The 18,362-nt window shown below is 39.6% G+C and overlaps 1 protein-coding gene across 6 annotated transcripts in view; it reads left to right on the forward strand.

Moving 5' to 3' along the window:
* Positions 1 to 2,537: 2,537 nt before the first annotated feature.
* The window catches only part of CLASP2 (cytoplasmic linker associated protein 2), a 142,569-nt gene continuing 126,744 nt past the window's right edge, over positions 2,538 to 18,362 (forward strand). For all 6 annotated transcript variants that reach the window (XM_054708094.1, XM_054708091.1, XM_054708090.1 and 3 more), the window contains exons 1-6: positions 2,538 to 3,056; positions 7,687 to 7,765; positions 10,124 to 10,227; positions 11,930 to 12,021; positions 13,171 to 13,246; positions 15,619 to 15,716. In XM_054708094.1, coding sequence (XP_054564069.1) covers positions 2,862 to 3,056; positions 7,687 to 7,765; positions 10,124 to 10,227; positions 11,930 to 12,021; positions 13,171 to 13,246; positions 15,619 to 15,716 — 644 coding nt within the window. In that variant the 5' untranslated portion in view covers positions 2,538 to 2,861. The remainder of the gene's footprint in view (positions 3,057 to 7,686; positions 7,766 to 10,123; positions 10,228 to 11,929; positions 12,022 to 13,170; positions 13,247 to 15,618; positions 15,717 to 18,362) is intronic.

The raw sequence follows: 18,362 nt of genomic DNA on the forward strand, positions 1-18,362 counted from the left end.
CCAGTTTTAGGGAAATTAACAGTCAATTAAATATGGAAGAAATTTTACAACACAATACAGTGTGAAACACAGAAATATAGAAAGAAAAAAAAACAATAAACAGAAAAGAGTCAGGTTTCTTTGGAGTGTCTTATTATTGTTATCATTTTGTTATTGTGAACATTTCAAATGTCAATTTTCATTCACTTGTTCAACTTAAATTGATTGAGTGCCCAATACTGGCCGAGCACCATCTGAGAGAAAACAAATGATCTTGGAGCTTTCTGCATAGTAGAGGAGACGACATTGTACAGATCATTATTAAGTTGTAGTTGGAAATAGTTGTCAGGAAGGTAAATATAGTGTGCATTTAGGATATAGTAGAGACCACTTTAGACCCATTAAAACAGCTAAAACTAATAACTCCTAACTTACTAATATTGTGGAGGACATGGAGCAACTGGAACTCTCAAGCATTGCTGGTGGGGTGTCATATGGTGCAGCCACTTTGGAAAAGGAGTTTAATAGTTTCTCATCCTTCCTATATAATAAAACCCTAATATGCAAATCGACCAAAGGGAAGAACAACCGGTCGCCATGACATGAACTGACCACCAGGGGGCAGACGCTCAATGCAGGAACTGCCTCCTGGTGGTCAGTGTGCTCCCACAGGGGGAGCACTGCTCAGCCAGAAGCCGGGCTCACGGCTGGCAAGTGCAGCAGCAGTGGTGGGAGCCTCTCCTGCCTCCACTGCAGGCAGGCAGTAAGGAGTGAGGGGTTCCAGACTGTGAGAGCCCCAGACTGCGAGAGGGATGTCTGACTGCTGGCTTAGGCACGATCCCCCAGGGGATGGGGCCTAAGCCGGCAGGACATCCCCCAAGGGGTCCAGGACTGTGAGAGGGCACATGCTGGGCTGAGGGACCCCCAGTTGTGCACTGGGCCTCCAGTACACTTATAAGAACTAATAATTCCAGTTGAAAGGAACCTAAGTTTTGCCTTTTTAAAGCTGGTTACAAAGAAAAGACTCAGAATCTTTGACTCTTCTCCCCTTTCCTGAATAAGAGATTCAGAAGAAAAACTTGCTCCAGGAAAGAAATCTTAATCTCAGCTTAATCTGAATTGAGTATGGCAGGCGGGAAGATGTCAAGCAGGGGCCTGTTTACTGGATCCCCCTCTGTCTCACTGTTTCTAGGTTGCCTAGCAAAAAATTGCCTGCCTTGTTCTGTTCTTCCTTATCTGCAAATGGCCCATTCTGGTTTTTGGAATCTTAAGATTCCCCCTCTCCTTTATCCAAGATAACATATATACCTAATTTACTTCACTATTTGGAATGTTTATACTTAGGTGAATTCCCCCCAGCACATGTATTGACATTGGTTTTCATGTGTTAATTTGATTAGCCCAGCTAGAATTTAGAAGGTGGGAGAAAAATTATTATTATTTTTTATCCCCCCCAGAGTCCATGGTATTTTACCCAATAGAAATGAACACAATTGTCCACACAATGACTTGAACATAAATGATTATAGCAGCTTTATATATAATTACACAAAACTGAAAACAATGCAAATGTCTGTCAACTGGTGAATGAGTCAGCAATTGTGATGCTTCCATACAATGGATAATACTGAGCAATCAAAAGGAACTCCTAACAGTACAACAGCATGGGATGTATCCCAAAAAATTACGCTGAGAAAGGAACCCGACTCAAAAAGAGTACGGAAGCTTGAAACAGACTGACAAATCTCGGAGGGGAGGCGGGGGTGGGGAGAGATGAACCGGGGAAGGGGAATTTACATGCATATATGCATATCGCGCGGACACAGACAGTGTGGTGAAGGCCTGGGACCTGCGGGTGCAGGGTGGCGGGGGTCAGTGGGAGGAGGAAGGGGGAGAAGAAGGGCACTTCTGTAATATTCGACAGTAAAGATGAATTTGAAGAAAAAAAAAAAAGATTACAGACTCGATGAAGTTATGTGATGTGAAAGAACAGAAAAAACTACGCTAAAGTGAAATCAGATTAGAATTGCCTAGGGAGGCAGTGCGTATTGACTGGGAAGTTCCCCGAGTGATGGAAATTTGCTACATCATTGTTGGGGGGCGGGGTGGGGGGCGGGGGGGAAGGGGGTTACATTGGTGAATACATTTGCCAAAGCTCATGGACTGTACACTTAAAATCTGCGCATTTTACTCTATGGAAACGAAAACGCAGTTAAAAATTAAAAAAGGCACAGTCACTCAATCAGTAGCGGTGGTGGCTGGAAACAGGGGTCAGGATGTTTCTTTAAAGAAGGAGTGTATTCTACAAGGTAAAAAACAGCAACAAACTGGAGCGGGGCTGGGGAAGAGGGCTTCCAAATGCCAGCTACTTTCCCAAATACTGACTTTAAGGCGAGGAAAACAGGGAAACTTTCTGTATTTTGCCGGGCGAGGGCAGGGCGCTGTGATAGCGGGGGACGGAGGACAGCCGGGCTCCAGGGATTGCCGAGCGAGTGCCACCCCGATGCCCTCAGCCCGGGCTCCCCCATTCGCCCAGCGGTTCCAGCAGCCACTGCCGCCGCCGCCGCCGCCGCCGAGCTCTAGTCTAGACCCGCGGAAGCTCGCCGACGTCGTGCTGACGTCACGCGCGTGCTGACGTCGCCGGCGGCCGCGGCCTCTGAAGCGGGCTGGGTGTCGGGGGGCGCCGAGTTTGACTAGTTTGGGGGCCGCTGGGCGCCTGGCGCCGCTCCCGCCGCCCGCCGCGCCCCGCGAGCCGCCCCTCGGCCCGACCCGGCGCGCCCCGCCCGTTCCCGCGGGGACCCGCACTGGCGGCTGGGCGGCCCCCGGCGAAAGTCGGCCCCTGGCGGGCGGGCGGGCAGGCGGGCGGGCGGGCGGCCGCGGCCATGGAGCCCCGCAGCATGGAGTACTTCAGCGCCCAGGTGCAGCAGAAGGACGTCGGCGGCCGCCAGCAGGTCGGCCAGGAGCTGCTGCTGTACCTCGGCGTCCCCGGAGCCATCCCGGACCTGGAGGAGGACGTGGGGAGCCTGGGCAAGACGATCGACGCCCTCACCGGCTGGGTGGGCTCGAGCAACTACCGGGTAAGCGGCGGCGGCGGCGGCGGCGGCGGCGCGGCCGGGCTGGGCACGCCCTCCCCGGCCAGCCCTTTAATTCCGGACGTGCGGGTCCGGCCCGGCGAGCCCCCTTTGGGGGCGCCGGGTTCCGCGGAACCACCCCGGAAAGGGGAAACCCGGGGACCCGCGGGTCCTCGGGCGAGCCTGCCTCTCCGGATCGGAGCAGGGGACCGACGTCCCATCACGACCAAGTTTTTCCACAATTGTGAACAATGACAAATCCAGCGATTCCCCGACACGGTGCTGCGTGATTGGCATTAGGACACAGTGTTTAATCATTAATTTTTTAAAAATCGGTGATAACGCACTTCAAGGGCTCGAAGACTTTTTTTTTTTTTTTTTTACATTTGTATGTCCCTAAGCAAACACTACCTAGACCGAGACCTAAGACGTTAGAATCCAGGTATTACAAAGAGATGTCAAGTTAATCCCTCTTTAATAAGTGATTTTTTATCCTTAATCTCCTGTTTCCTTTTTCTTTTATAAATGTTGTGTCTGGAAGGTTGTGTTCTTCATCTCTAAAGCATCTTTTAGAAGCTTAATCGGGTGCCGTTAAATCTTAATCACAAGACGCTAACTCCAGGGCAGTACGCATTTGCTTTTTTATTTATTGTCGACAGAAAGGAATTGAATGCGCTCTGTCATTTCGGTTTCACGCAGTTGAGGCCTGACCTCGGAGATGAAACCGTGCCCTAGCAGGTCAGCTGATGCAGAAAATAAATAAATACGTAAGAGAATGAGGTACAAGAAAGATGTGTTTCTGATGAGCCGGTAGTAGTAGGCAGGTTGTAATGTAGCTACTTTGGGAGACCCGGTAAAAAAATGCTGTAATTAGCTTGTGTTGTAGTTTTTTAGCAGTTGCTTTTCTTTCTAGTCTTCTGGTGGCAGTGTTGCTTTAAAATACTGGCCCAGACCTCCTATGGATGAAGTGAATGAAGTATCCTTGGTAATATATGTTATAATGCAGTGAATAGGCTGTACTGTGAACCCTGTCCTCATAGAGAAGAAAGGCATACTGCGGTTATTATGAAGATTTAATAGTGAAATTTGTATGAGTTTTGGAAAGGATTGACTTTTACGGGATAATAAACAGTTTGAAAATTACTACCTTCGTGCTCCATTACATACTATCTCCTTTTTTTTTTTTTTTAACTTTGGAAAAAGTTAATATTTAATTATATGTCACTACTGCTTGGGGATTATTCTTATTTCTTTGGAAGAAACAAGCCAAATTTACTTATGCTTTAAGAAGGGCATGTAAACACTAAGACAGTTGATTTTATGTTGCGGCTTCGGCTGTTACAGAAAGTCAGCTTTTGGGTAATGCTAGGGCATTCGGAACCCAATTCAAAGAGGAGACGTGATTGTCACAAGGTAGTTTCATTTACTTGTACCCAGGAAAGGAGACCGGGTTCATGTCCGAAGCTCTGTCTCTTGGAAGGGAGTCTTAGCCATTGCTTAAATACACTTCTTGGGTCATTTACATGTTCGTTTCTTCTTTGTGGTTGGCTGCACGTATCCCTGCTAGGTTCCTGTCAAACTTATCTTGTTTACAGCTGTACCTGCAAAATGCTCTGCTACATTTTAACATTTAGCAAGAATAACACTTAGTAATAACATTTAGAACTTCTCAGACCTGGAGACCCTTGTCCTAGCTAAGTTAGTAACGCTTACTCTCTTTCTTTAGTGCTTGCTGGCTGGGGGTCATTTCACTTTTCAGATGTACAGTCAGTGAATGGCATTTGAGCAGCCACATCTCTTGAAACACTCTTGGCTTCTCTAATACCACAGTATCTCAGTTTTCCTTTAAGTCTCTATGCACTACTTCACTCAAGGGCTGTGTTTTTCCTTTAACTAGTGTTTAAGAGTTAGAATCCATCAGGCGCCTGACCCAAGTTCTCATCTCTTCACTACACATTCTCTCCATGCTCCTCACTAGATACTGTTGCTGGAGACAATTGCAGCAATCAGAAGAGATGCCTCAGTCTCCTACAGTCTTATCTATACACTTCCTTGTAGCTGTGCCCATATATCCTACTTTCTTCTCAGTTACAATGCACGAATTGCACGAATTGTCTATCTTTCTTATACCAATCCCTCCACATGCATATTAGATCCTATGCCCTCTTGCCTACTCAAAGACATTAATTCACCAATTCTGCTCTCTCCTTCCAGAATCGTTAGTTCTCTCCTTTCTACAGAATGCTGTATAGAAGCTTTTCTGACATTGTTAGAGAGAGGACATTCTAATTAGTTTGTTATTTATAACCTTAGTTGCTTCAAATTAGGTCATCATTTTTTACTCACGATACAATAAAACATTTCTCTTGGAAAAAGTGTGTCAGAATTTCTTAGCGTACACACAAATACATAGTTGTAGTTAAATTTTAAATTATGCTGAACAAAATAAAATGTTCCTTTGGATTTGATAGCACCTCAGAATTTGAGTGTCTTAATAACTGCCATCGCGTCAGTCAATTGGAAGTGACTATACTATGTGCTGGGTATTCTAGATACTGATGATTCAGCTGTGAACAAGACTAACAATATTCATTCAGCCTCATTTGGATATTTATTGAAGACCTACCACGTACAGCACTCAGTCTTCTGGGCACTTCTGATACAATAGGGGGGAAATGACAGAAATCCTTGCCTTTGTGGATGTAGATTTTAGTGGGGGAGAAGAATATAAACAAGATAGATAACTAAAATCAGTATGTTAGAAAGTGATATTTACTTTGGAGAAAAGCAGTGATGAGAATAGGGAGTGTTGGGCAGGATGCAGATGTTTGAATTTTAAACAGCTGGTCACTGAAGACCTCATGAGGGTGACTCAAATGAGATTGGAGAGTGAGATCCCTGCTGTCATGGAGAACCTATTAGAAAGAAGATGGATGAGTATACAAATTAGATAATTTCAGGTAACAAGTGCTTCTAAATCAACTGATGTGAAGGAATGAGGGTATGGTGAGACTATTTTGTGTAGTCAAAGAAGTTAGGTGAAATTTGACTATGACATGAAAGGAATATAGGAGTGAAATATAGGCAGAGAAAACTGCAAATGCAGAGGCCCTAGATCTGTTAAACATACAGAAGGCCAGCATGACTAGAGCTTATAAATGAGTGAGTTGTTAAGAGAATGAAGTTGGGGAGGCAGGTGGAAAGAGACGTATAAGATTTTATTCTACATCAGTGGAGAGTTTTATGTAGAGGGGTGGCTCCTTTGTGGAGACTGAACTCTGAAAAGGAACAGCAGGAGAAGCAGGGAGATGATGGTGGCTAAGGCTGGTTTGGTCACATTGGCAATGCTGAGAAGTAGAAGATTTGGAATACGATTGGGGATAGGATAGGACCTCCCATTGGAATGAGTGTGAGGGTTGAGAGAATTAGGGATAATTGCTTTGCTTGGACACCAATAGAGGGTGCTGTTTATTGAAATGGAGAGGTCAGTCTTGGAGGTTAAAAATATGGAAATAAGTATGTGTACACACACACACACACACACACACACACACACACACACTGGCATTTGACTTGTGCTAAGAACAGTCCTGTGATTTCAGGAGTCCCCAAAATTTAAAATGGTACTATGACAATAAAATGTCCTTTGAAGTGCAATTAAATATAATAACCACCATTTAAAGAGCCCTTAGCATCAGGCACTGTCTCAGAGTGGTTTATTTGCATTACCTCATTTTAATCTTTAAGGTGGCCTTATAAAGGCAGTACTATTATTTTCCTCATTTTGTAGAAAAGATGTATTTTGCTTTAGGTCACAGACCTGGTAAATTATTGGAGGAGTACCTAAACCTAGGGAGATGAGAATTTTCCTTCTCCTTTTCCTTTTCTGTCCTTCTATAAACCTCTTCAGTATCCTATATTTGTCAGCTCTATTTTCACTTTTTTTTATATTGTCTATCTGCAACTATAAACACTAAGTTGATTCTAAAAAAATGGAGAAAATAATAAATAGCATTTATATCATAACTGTCAAGTGCTAGGCTAAGTTATGTGCTAGGATTTCAAGTCTTTTTTTGGAATCTGAAAATCACAGCTCCTTTGCCTTTTGAAGGATGATGCTTTCCAGTGTCGACATCACCTTGATAGTATCCTATATGATAAAAGGCTAATATGCAAATCGACTGAACGGCAGAACAACCGTTCGCTATGACACGCATTGACCACCAGGGGGCAGGCGCTCAATGTAGGAGCTGCCCCCTGGTGGTCCGTGCGCTCCCACAGGGGGAATGCCACTCAGCCAGAAGCCAGGCTCACAGCTGGCGAGTGCAGCGGCAGTGGCGGGAGCCTCTCCTGCCTCCGCAGCAACACTAATGATGTCCGACTGATGCCTTAGGCTTGCTTCCCGCACAGAGAGGGGCCTAAGCTGCCAGTCGGACATCCCCCGAGGGCTCCTGGACTGTGAGCGGGTGCAGGCTGCGCTGAGGGACCTCCCCCCCCCCCCCTGCCCAGTGCACGAATTTTGTGCACCAGGCCTCTTGTACATTATATGAAGGTCTTTGTATGTCAACAATTGTAAACTGGTATTAAAGTATGCATAGGTAATTTGTATTCATTAAAAATTTTTTTCTGTCTGTAGATATCATTAATGGGATTGGAAATTTTAAGTGCCTTTGTGGACAGATTGTCAACACGATTTAAGTCCTACGTAGCAATGGGTAAGTTAACTTTATTTATTTAAAAATCATTGTAGGCCCAGCTGGTGTGGCTCAGTGGTTGAGCATCGACCTAAGAACCAGGAGGTCAAAGTTCAATTCCCAGTCAGAGCACATGCCTGGGTTGTGGGCTCGATCCCCAGTGTGGGTGATGCATGAGGTAGCTAGCTGATCAATGATTCCCTCTTATAGTTGATGTTGCTCTCTCTCTCTCCCTCTGCCTTCCTCTCTCAAATCAATAAAAATATATTTTAAATAATAAAATAAATATTATTGTAGGTTTTGACATACTGATTTTTTTCCATATTTTTTGTTTAACAGAATTAGTTATCTGTAAATGCAAAAATGTAATTTTGTACAACTCGGAGATCTGCTAAATAGCATTATAGTTTACCCAGACATAAAAGACTTTAAGCATATTCAAATAGATAATTATATTCCTTTTGAGATAAACAAAAGCAAGAAACTTACTAAGTATAGTGTAATAGGTTTTTACTTTATATTTTCAAAATTTTTACTATATTTTTACTCTTTTTGTAACATATTAAAAATTTATAACTTAGAGCACCACTTTTCAAACTTTCTATGGTGAAGGACTAGTTCTTTCATTGCTTGTTTGTTGCAGACCAATATTTTCTAAAATGCAATAAAAATAGGTTATAGCAAAATGAAATGAAAAAATACAAGGCCCAATTTGTTATTAGATTTAACAAACAAAATTACTTTGGTCAGATTGTTTTAAAAACCTTATTTTATAAACACTCTTAATTTTTCTTACTGCAGACAATTTGTAGACTGGTCCTGGGCTACCAGCCATACTTTGAACAGCACTTACTTACAGTGTGTTTGCAAAGAAGAGCATTATACCAGTACAATGCTCTTCTTTGTGTAGTAGTTAGGATTAGAGTTGGCTCTGACCTATTTTCTAAACCTGAGTGACCTTCATGTACCTTTGGAGTGCTTTGGTGAATGGATTTGGTTCTGATTATATAGAAACATTTAAGGGTAACCTCAGATGTTTGTTAATCTCTCCTATGGATTAAGTTAATGTCTCATAATGTATCATCACACTTACTTTTGAGTTATCTTTGGTCAGCTTTTTTCTTCATATTTTGTATGCCACCAAATTCTGCCAGTTTCCACTTTTATTTTTATCGTCTAGCTATCCTTTCTGCAGAAGCATCTTAGTGTATTTTCCTATATTTATTGTTCCTTTTTAAATTAATGCCTGGTTCCAACTCATTCTCTGTGGGATAGCTTCTGAAAAGATTTTTTTTTTTTTACTACGTCAGTCTCCTGCTTAAAATCCTAGGATAGGTTTTTAAATCTTTGCTCTGTAAACATGTTTTATTTATGTATTTTCTTAAAACATTGAATCAGTGTTTAACATTAGGAAGTTTTACATAAAAATTCATATTTATGATTTGTTTTGAAAGATCGACCAATGTGGCAACCCCAACCTTGTATTCCCACATGTAACTAATTATTGATTGAAGCTGTGTTGTAGCTTCCCTTTTGTCTGGATCATGAGCTTTTCAGTTCCTAAGTCCTTCCTATCTCCTCTTGTCTCCTCAAAACTGAGAATGTCAGTTATAATACAGCAAGGTTGGAATACTGTAGTTCTTAGACCTGGTCCATTTTTTATATTTCCCATACCTCTCTGGCTGTAGGTATTTATGTTTGTGACCCCTGCCCTATAGTAGCTCCTATTATTAGTTGTTACAGACAGTATTTAGACTTGAGAGTAATTCTAGGCATTACATATACCACTTATTTTTCAGACGCAAAGAGGGTCAGATGGGGTTTAATGTACTGACTGGTCACATTGAGGCAGTGGAATTAAATGAGATAATTCAGTTCTTAGTATATATCTAACGTGAAGGTTTATTATTGTCCTGGACTGCCTCTCAGAAGCTGTCAGAACCAGAGTCCCACAATAGCTAATTCTATAGATGTTGATGAATTTCTCTAGTGTTAACAATACATCTAAGCAAGATGAGAAGGATTTACATTGTTCCAATTGTCAGATATTTGTGTTGCCTTATTATTAGGCTTATAATTATAATGAGAACTTCTTGTTTTCTTACACAAGCATTTCCTTAATTAAGCTTAAATATTGGAATGGCATCACTCCATTTGGTATAGTTGGCTTCTCACTCTATAATCATTTCCTACCAAAAAGAATGTGATTTCTTTTCTCCTTAAATGTTATTGAGCTTGCTTCTCAGTTATTTTTTATTAGACTCCTGAATAAAGAAGTGAAAACAATTTGCTTACTTCATAACTTTTAATTTATGAAAACAATTGCTATTTGTAATTTTATAACATATAGCTTATTTATTCTTTTTCCTCTCTCTCTAGTTATTGTAGCTTTAACAGACAGACTGGGAGATGCCAAAGACAAAATTCGTGATGAAGCTCAGATTCTGCTCTTGAAGTTAATGGACCAAGTAGCACCACCTATGGTAGGCCTGCATTTAAAATTCCTATTTTGCTAACTATTGATGAAATATCAGTAAGGATAGATGGTAACCACAGCAAGTCAGTCCCCAGGGGACATGAAAGCTGAAATTTTAAACAATTAATTGTTTCTAATGATTTAAAGAAGTTGAAATTTAAGATTAAATATCTATATTTAACTTTTTGTTTTTTTCCTACTCAAATGCTTTTTTAAAAAGCTAACTCGGAGATTTTAGTGACTTGACAGTATACTGATAATATTATTTTTTAGGATTTTCAGTTTTTTCTTACCTGCATTATTATAAAATGTTCAGTGCAAAAGCTTATTTTGAGAAATACTGAATGTTATGTTAATTTCTGCAACTCTTACAAAGACAGGAAGAAATTTTTTTTATTTTAACAGGTAGTTACTAATTGTATAAGGTATATATAGTTCATGACCGTGACCTGTATTTTATGAATACAGTAAAAAAAAATTGCCCTTACGTGGAATTGTTTTGAAAGGAGCAGAAATTAGTTGACATGTATACAAACATTTAAAGAGTAGCCCATGTTAAGTAGAAAAAGATCAGAATTTGCAACACATAATAATATGTGTTATCATTTAAAATACAGTTTAAAAATTATAATATTACATGATTTATAAAAAAAGCCAAAGAGTATTGCTTTGTAAAAGTAAACTGTTTCCCCAGATTTAACCAAAGTCCTTGTTAATAGTATGGTGGGTATCCTTCAATCCTTGTTCAATGGTTCAAATTTTAACTTGTTTTTGACATGCTATTATCACAAATAGTACTATAGGAAATATCCTTGTACATGTATCTTTGGATATAACTGTAAGTATACATATAGAATAATGTTCCAGAGGTGGTGTTACAGAGTCAAGTTTATTTTGTTTTGTTCTGTTTTGTAAACTTCCAAGTTACCTTCTAGAAAGTTTGACGGAGAGTTAGAGAGAAATATATTAGTAGAACTGAATACAGAGTTCAGAAAGAATAGAGTCCAGGAAAAGGTGTGTGTGTGTGCGCGTACACACTTGAATTTAATAAATTATATTTCTAAATGTGGAGAAAGAATTGATTGGGACAATTGGCCACTATAGCTGGAAAAATAAAGTTGGGTTCCTTTTTATACCAAACTCATGTAATTGTTTTGGATTATTTGTATAGGTTTATCTATGCTTTTTCTAAAATAAATTATAGTGGTTGACAATAAAATGACATGCTCAAATATGTTTCTGTATTTGGATCTGATCTTAAAAGGAGAAAAGCCTGAATTCTAAAATGTTGAAAAAGCTTGTTCCATGTGACAGTCTGTAGTAGTTGCTAGGCAACATTGGACCTTTTAAATGCTTACTGGACTATTGGACTTATAATGGTAGCATTGTTGTTGAAGATTTCTAAAGCTTAGAACAAATTCTGTCCTGGAAATTCTAATGGTTTTGGATGTTGGACATAGTTTTTCTGAGATTAATTTAATTCTAAACTGAAATATATGAAATAAAAACTAAAAATGTAATTAAGATATTAAAAATTGGGTGAGAGCAACATCAGTGAAAATTTGGCTTAGAAAAACTTGTAGAGAAGTGAATAGTCTTAGGGGAAAATTCATTTACCAATAAGATTGGTAAGTTTGACATGATTAATTTAATATTTAACATGAGTAATTTAATATTTTGTTATACATGTTTACTTTTCTTTCAAATAGCACATTTGGGAACAGTTGGCTTCTGGTTTTAAGCACAAGAATTTTCGATCTCGAGAAGGCGTGTGTCTGTGTCTTATTGAAACCTTAAACATGTAAGTTTTATGATTACTGAAAACAGCTGCCTGTGATTTTCATTTTTCTTAAAAAAGTAATATCCATTTCACAGAGCTCGAGGAGAGCTATGGAAATAAATTTTAAGTAGTTATTAATTGATCTCAAGTACAAGAGTTTTTATTTTATTCGATACCTTTGTTAATTTTTTGTATACATATTATCTTTCAGGTTGTTAATTTAAATTTGTTAGTTATAAGAAGTGTTTTTCTTTAGCATGTTAATAGTTGATACCCAAAGTAGATGGTCATATAGCAAATATGTTTATGTAACTTAGGTTCTACTTCTGTTCTGGACTTAGTTTGGAACTGGTTTTAACTCAGTGATATTTCAGATATTGTAGCCATTTCCTCACCTGAGCTTTCTAGAACAATGTGGGTGGTTTTGAAAATCATAGACTGAACAAGACTCCCAGGTAACTAGACAGTGAATCTGGTAGCTGTGTGCAGAGTTCTGACAGCATAGTTGCCACAGGTCTTAGAGCTCCAATCTGAAGAAATTGTAAACTGTAGTTTTGTTCTATTACTGGATTATTTTTTTAAGTTCTGTGCAACAAGATAGGTCATATATAGTAGCTTTCAACTTTTCCTGTAATGTTACTTCCTTTCCTCTAACTATACCTTCATTTATTTTCTTTTATTCCTCTATGGTCCTTTCTGCCATCTAGAGCTTGTAAGTGCATTCAGTCTGCACAACTTTTGTGTTTTTTGGCTCTCCTGTCATTTGCTTTCAACCCATGACCTCACCAAAAATTAATACATAAATAAAGATTTTATTGGAATGCAAATTTGAGATCCAGAGTCTAAAAAAATCACTATTTTAAAACAAAATCTCAAATTTTCTTGAATCATTGAGAATTTGCCCAGTTTAAGAGTGCCATTGGTTGAACATTTTGCTCTGTTGGATCTTGTATTGACAGTTTTCATTGTCAGTCATGATTACTCAAGTTTGCATAGTTGACATCGTTTAGAATTAGTTTTTGCTTGTGTCTCATACCTTCATGTTTTAATAATGTGTGCCCATGCTCTCTACTATATCTGTCTTATTAATACAGATAAGAAGAAAGCAAAGGAATTTGTTTACTGTTTGATTAAAACCAAATTCTCTTTATTTTTTCAAATTATATTTAGTTTTGGAGCTCAACCACTAGTCCTCAGCAAGTTGGTACCACATTTGTGTATCCTATTTGGAGATTCCAACAGTCAGGTAAAATTTTATTTACATTTAAGTGTTGACTAATTTTTTGGCTACGGCTTCTTTGCTAGTGCTCTTAATTAATTTTATTTTTATTTTTTAATTTTGCTTTATTATTGAAAGTATTACAGATGTCTCCTTAGTCTATTTTAAAAAGAAAAAAAAGAAAAAGGTTAGAAAGGAGTTAGTGAAATTAAGATTTCACCTCATTTTTTTCTTTAAAATCCACCAAAGCTAGTTTTTAAGAACATATTATATTCACTTAAGTTGCTTAAGTTTGTTAGTTCTTAGCTAGTATTAAGGATAGATGGGACTTTTAAACCATAATTCTTTTTTTTTACATTTTTACCCCAGGATAAGTTTTTCATTGATTGTAGAGAGAAAAGAGAGAGGGAGAGAGAGAGAAAATCACTCATCACTCGCGTTTTGTACGCACCTGGACTGGGGATCGAACCTGCTACGTGGGTATGTGCCCTGACCAGGGATGGAATCCTTGACCCTTCGGTGCTTGGGATGATGCTTCAATCCACTGAGCCACACTGGCCAGGGCTACAGTATAGCTCTTGAGTTTGAAAAATTGAGTAACAAATAACTTGGGTTCCCTTTTGTAGTCCTATGTATTAATTGTGAGAACAGGTTGTCAGCTCCCTTTATTTCTGAGTGGCATAACAACTTTTTTGCAACAGTCAAAACCATATTTAACAAAGGGAATTTGTGCCAGTGATGTAACATTTGTTAGAAATTTTTAAAATATATATTTTTTATTAATTTTTTTACAGAGAGGAAGGGAGAGGAATAAAGAGTTAGAAACATTGATGAGGGAGAAACATCAATCAGCTGCCTCCTGCACACCCCCCACTAGGGATGTGCCCACAACCAAGGTACATGCCCTTGACTGGAATTGAACCTGGGACCCTTGAGTCCGCAGGCCGACGCTCTATCCACTGAGCCCAACCGGTTAGGGCTGTTAGAAATTTTTTTACCTGAGCTTCATATACTGTAGGCATAATACAGGGGTGTGTTCTGGATCCCATTCCTTCTAGTAGAGTTGAATCTTAGTTGTAACCTTTTTTGGCACAGCTTGTGCATTTGGAAATACCCTGCATAAGGTTTTCCCTGCTTTTAGTCCCTAGCTACCTTCTCTGGAGGTTGTAAAGAGTTCATTTGCTCTCTGACAGTGAATTCTGCAGGGGAATTAGAGCTAGCTATCTTCCAAATTCCTGTGTTTAGGCCACATTTTTCCCCTTTTAATTGTGGTAAAATATACACAACATAAAATTTACTGTTTCAACCATTTTAAAGTATACAGTTTATTGGCATTAAGTACACTCACATTGTGCAACCATCACCACCATCCATCTCCAGAACTTTTTCATTTTACCAAATAGAACCTGTCTTCCCATTAAACAGTAACTCCCCATTCCCTCCAACTCCTCAGTTCCTCACAATTATATTTTACTTTCTCTTCATAGGAATTTGACTACTCTAGGTAACTTCATAAAAGTGGAACCATACAATATTTGTACTTTTGCATCTAGCTTATTTTACTTAGTATAATGTCTTCAAGGTTCATTCATGTTGCAGCATGTGTCAGAATTTCCTTTCCTTTTTAAGACTGAATACTATTCCATTGCATGTATATACCACTTTTTAATATCCATTCATTCATGCATGGATATATGGGTTATTTCCACTTTTTGGCTACTTTGAATAATGATATTGAGAATATTGGTGTATAAATATTTGTTTGCGCTCAGGCCATATTCTTTTTTGTTGTTAATCCTCACCCAAGGATATTTTTTCCATTGATTTTTAGATAGAGTGGGAGGGAGGGGGAGAAGAGAAACATCAATGTGAGAGAGACATATCTATTGGTTGCCCCCTGCACGCGCCCAAAGGGGGCTGGGGATGGAGCCTGCAACTGAGGTACATGCCCTTGAATGGAATGGAACCCACAACCCTTCAGTCTTCGGGCCAACACTCTAACCACTGAACCAAACTAGCTAGGACCAGGCCACATTCTTGAAAGGCCGGAAAATATATTAACCGTGATAATGATTTGTATTCATTATTGGCAGTGCTTATACAATCTTATTACAAAAAGAAGACTTTTTAAAAGCCACTTTAGTACTTTTATTGACATGTTTTTTAGATTTTTATAAAATCTTTTACAAGGTTTCTCTAGAGGTTTCTTGGCATTCCTCTTACTTTTTTTGTGTTTTTTTGTTGTTGTTGTTGTTAATAACCTGCCAGAATCTCTTAGGAGTTTAGAGATATTACACCAACTTGGAGCTTCAAGTTTGTCTTCTTGTGTAATGTTACCTTGATGTGAAGTATTTTATTGTATCTCATATATTTTTTTAAAGTTCTGAATTCTTTGGCAGGTGAGAGATGCGGCAATATTGGCTATAGTGGAGATTTATAGACATGTGGGAGAGAAAGTAAGAGTGGACCTTTCTAAGAGAGGAATTCCCCCTGCTAGGTAAGTCTTATTAAATTTTTGCCATTGATTTTAAAAGTTTTAATTTTATGTGTTCATTGAGATGGATTCAGTTTTTTTAAATGTTTTGAAATTCAAAAGATATAAGAGGATATATAAGTTATCACACTTAAAAAGTTCTTAGCTGTAGCTGGTTTGGCTCAGTGGATAGAGGGTCGGCCTGCAGACCAAAGGGTCCCAGGTTCGATTCTGATCAAGGTCACATGCCCGGGGTTGTGGGCTCGATCCCCACTACGGGGCATGCAGAAGGCAGCCAATCAGTGATTCTTTCTCATCATTAATGTTTCTATCTCTCTCTCCCTCTCCCTTCCTCTCTGAAATCAATAAAAATATATTTTTAAAAAAAGTTCTTAGACCCTGTAATCTTTTTGGACACCGTTTCATTATACGCACAAGTTATTTACTTATTTAGAGAGAGAGAAACATTGACTGGTTGCCACAACCCCTCCCCCCTGCCCTGTATGCTCCCCAACTGGGGATATAACCCACAACACAGGTATGTGCCCTGATTGGGAATCTAACCCACAAACTTTTGGTGTATGGGACAATGTTCCAACTCATTGATCCCGCCCAGCCAGGGGTGTAAGTAACTATCTTTTGATACCAGGCAATATGGTCATAATTTGGAAGATGGCTTGAGTAAGGATTTAATAAAAAGAGTAATCCATTCATTAATTATTTTTTGAGTACCTGCTGTTGAAAGGTACTATACAAGATACTGGCTAACAGAAAACTATATAAGAATCAGTCATTACCCTTAAAACCTAGTGAAATAAAAAGAAGATCCTGAATGAGTAGAATAGCAGCAATCAAGTTAATAACATTCCTCTTGAGGAGCTTCCAGTGTATCAGAACTATTTTTTTAAAGATACTTTTTACTATACTACTTCTTAGAGTTTATATTTTTATTTAAGACATTATTCCAATTATATTTTCTTTTTGTAATGAAATTTTAGTCTCCATTTTAAGGGGAACCTGGAGGATTTTTTTTAAACTTTTTTAAAAAATATATTTTTATTGATTTCAAGAGAGGAAGCGAGAGGGAGAGAAAGAGAGAAACATCAATGATGATAGAGAATTATTGATTGGCTGCCTCCTGCACACACCCTACTGGGGATTGAGCCCACAATCCAGGCATGTGCCCTGATCGGAATTGAACCCAGGACCCTTCAGTACGAAGGCCAATGCTCTATCCACTGAGCCAAACTAGCTAGGGCTTAACTTTTTATTATGGAAAATTTCAAACATATTAAACAGAATAGTACAATGAACCTTCATGTACCCTCTGCCCAGTTTCAGCAGTTAACAACTGTGGCCAGTTTTATACCCTTACCTACTTACTTTTATACTGTATTATTTTAAAGCAAATCCAATTCATCATAACATTTCCTCTGTAATTATCCTGTACTAGAGGCCCAATGCATGAAATTCGTGCAAGGGGCTTGGCCCCCCGCCACCGCTGTGGCTTCCTCTGCCTTGGCCCCCGCCGCGACAGCTTTGTCCAGAAGGTCATCAGGAAAGATGTCCGGTCTAATTAGCATATTACACTTTTATTTATTATAGATAGTAATAAAAGGGTAATAGGCAAATAGACCGAACGGCAGAATGACTGGTCACTGTGATGCACACTGACCACCAGGGGGCAGATGCTCAATGCAGGAGCTGTTCCCTGGTGGTCAGTGCACTCCCACAGGGGTGCGCCACTTAGCCAGAATCCCTGAGCTGGGCTCATGGCTGGTGAGCGCAGTGGCAGTGGCAGGAGCCTCTCCCTCCTCCACAGCAGTGCTAAGGATGTCCTAAGCCGGCAGGCGGACATCCCCTGAGAGGTCCCGGACTGCAAGGGGGCACAGGCCAGGCTGAGGGCCCCTCCCCCAAGTGCACAAATTTCATGCACCGGGCCTCTACTAGATAATAAAACCCTAATATGCAAATTGACCAAACAGTGGAACGACTGGTTGCTATGACATACACTGACCACCAGGGGGCAGACACTCAATGGAGGAGCTGTCCCCTGGTGGTCCGTGTGCTCCCCCAGGGGGAGTGCCGTTCAGGCAGTGCTACGGAGCAGCGAGCCTGGCTTCCGGCTGAGGTGCACTCGCACAGGGGTCATCCCCCAAGGAGTCCCAGACTGTGAGAGGGCTCATCTGGGGCTGAGGGAAACCCCTCCCCGCCCCCCAGTACACGAATCTCGTGCACCAGGCCTCTAGTTTAATATATTTCTAAGGGGAAGAAATATTTTTTTCAGTTACAACCACAATACTATCTTCACACCTTAAATTTCTTTATAAACAATTCTGTAAAATCAAATATGCAGTCAAGGTTCAAATTTCCAGTTGTTTTTCAAATGTCATAGGTATCTATGTATTTTTGGCAGTTTGTTTGAATCACTATCCAAATAAAGTCCGATAGTTAGTTGATATGTTTTATGTCTTTTTAAATCTTCATGTAGCCCCAGCATTTGTGTTTTGTTTTGTTTTGCCTTGTATTTTATTTTTTGAATATGCCTGGTAGTTTATCCTATAAAGTTTCCCATATTCTGGGTATTGATAATTCTTTTCCTTTGGTGCAGTTTAACATGTTCTTCTGTCTTTATATTCTGTAAATTGGTAGTTGGATCTAAAGACTTGA

Source organism: Eptesicus fuscus, chromosome 18, assembly GCF_027574615.1.
Source record: "Eptesicus fuscus isolate TK198812 chromosome 18, DD_ASM_mEF_20220401, whole genome shotgun sequence".
NCBI lineage: Eukaryota > Metazoa > Chordata > Mammalia > Chiroptera > Vespertilionidae > Eptesicus > Eptesicus fuscus.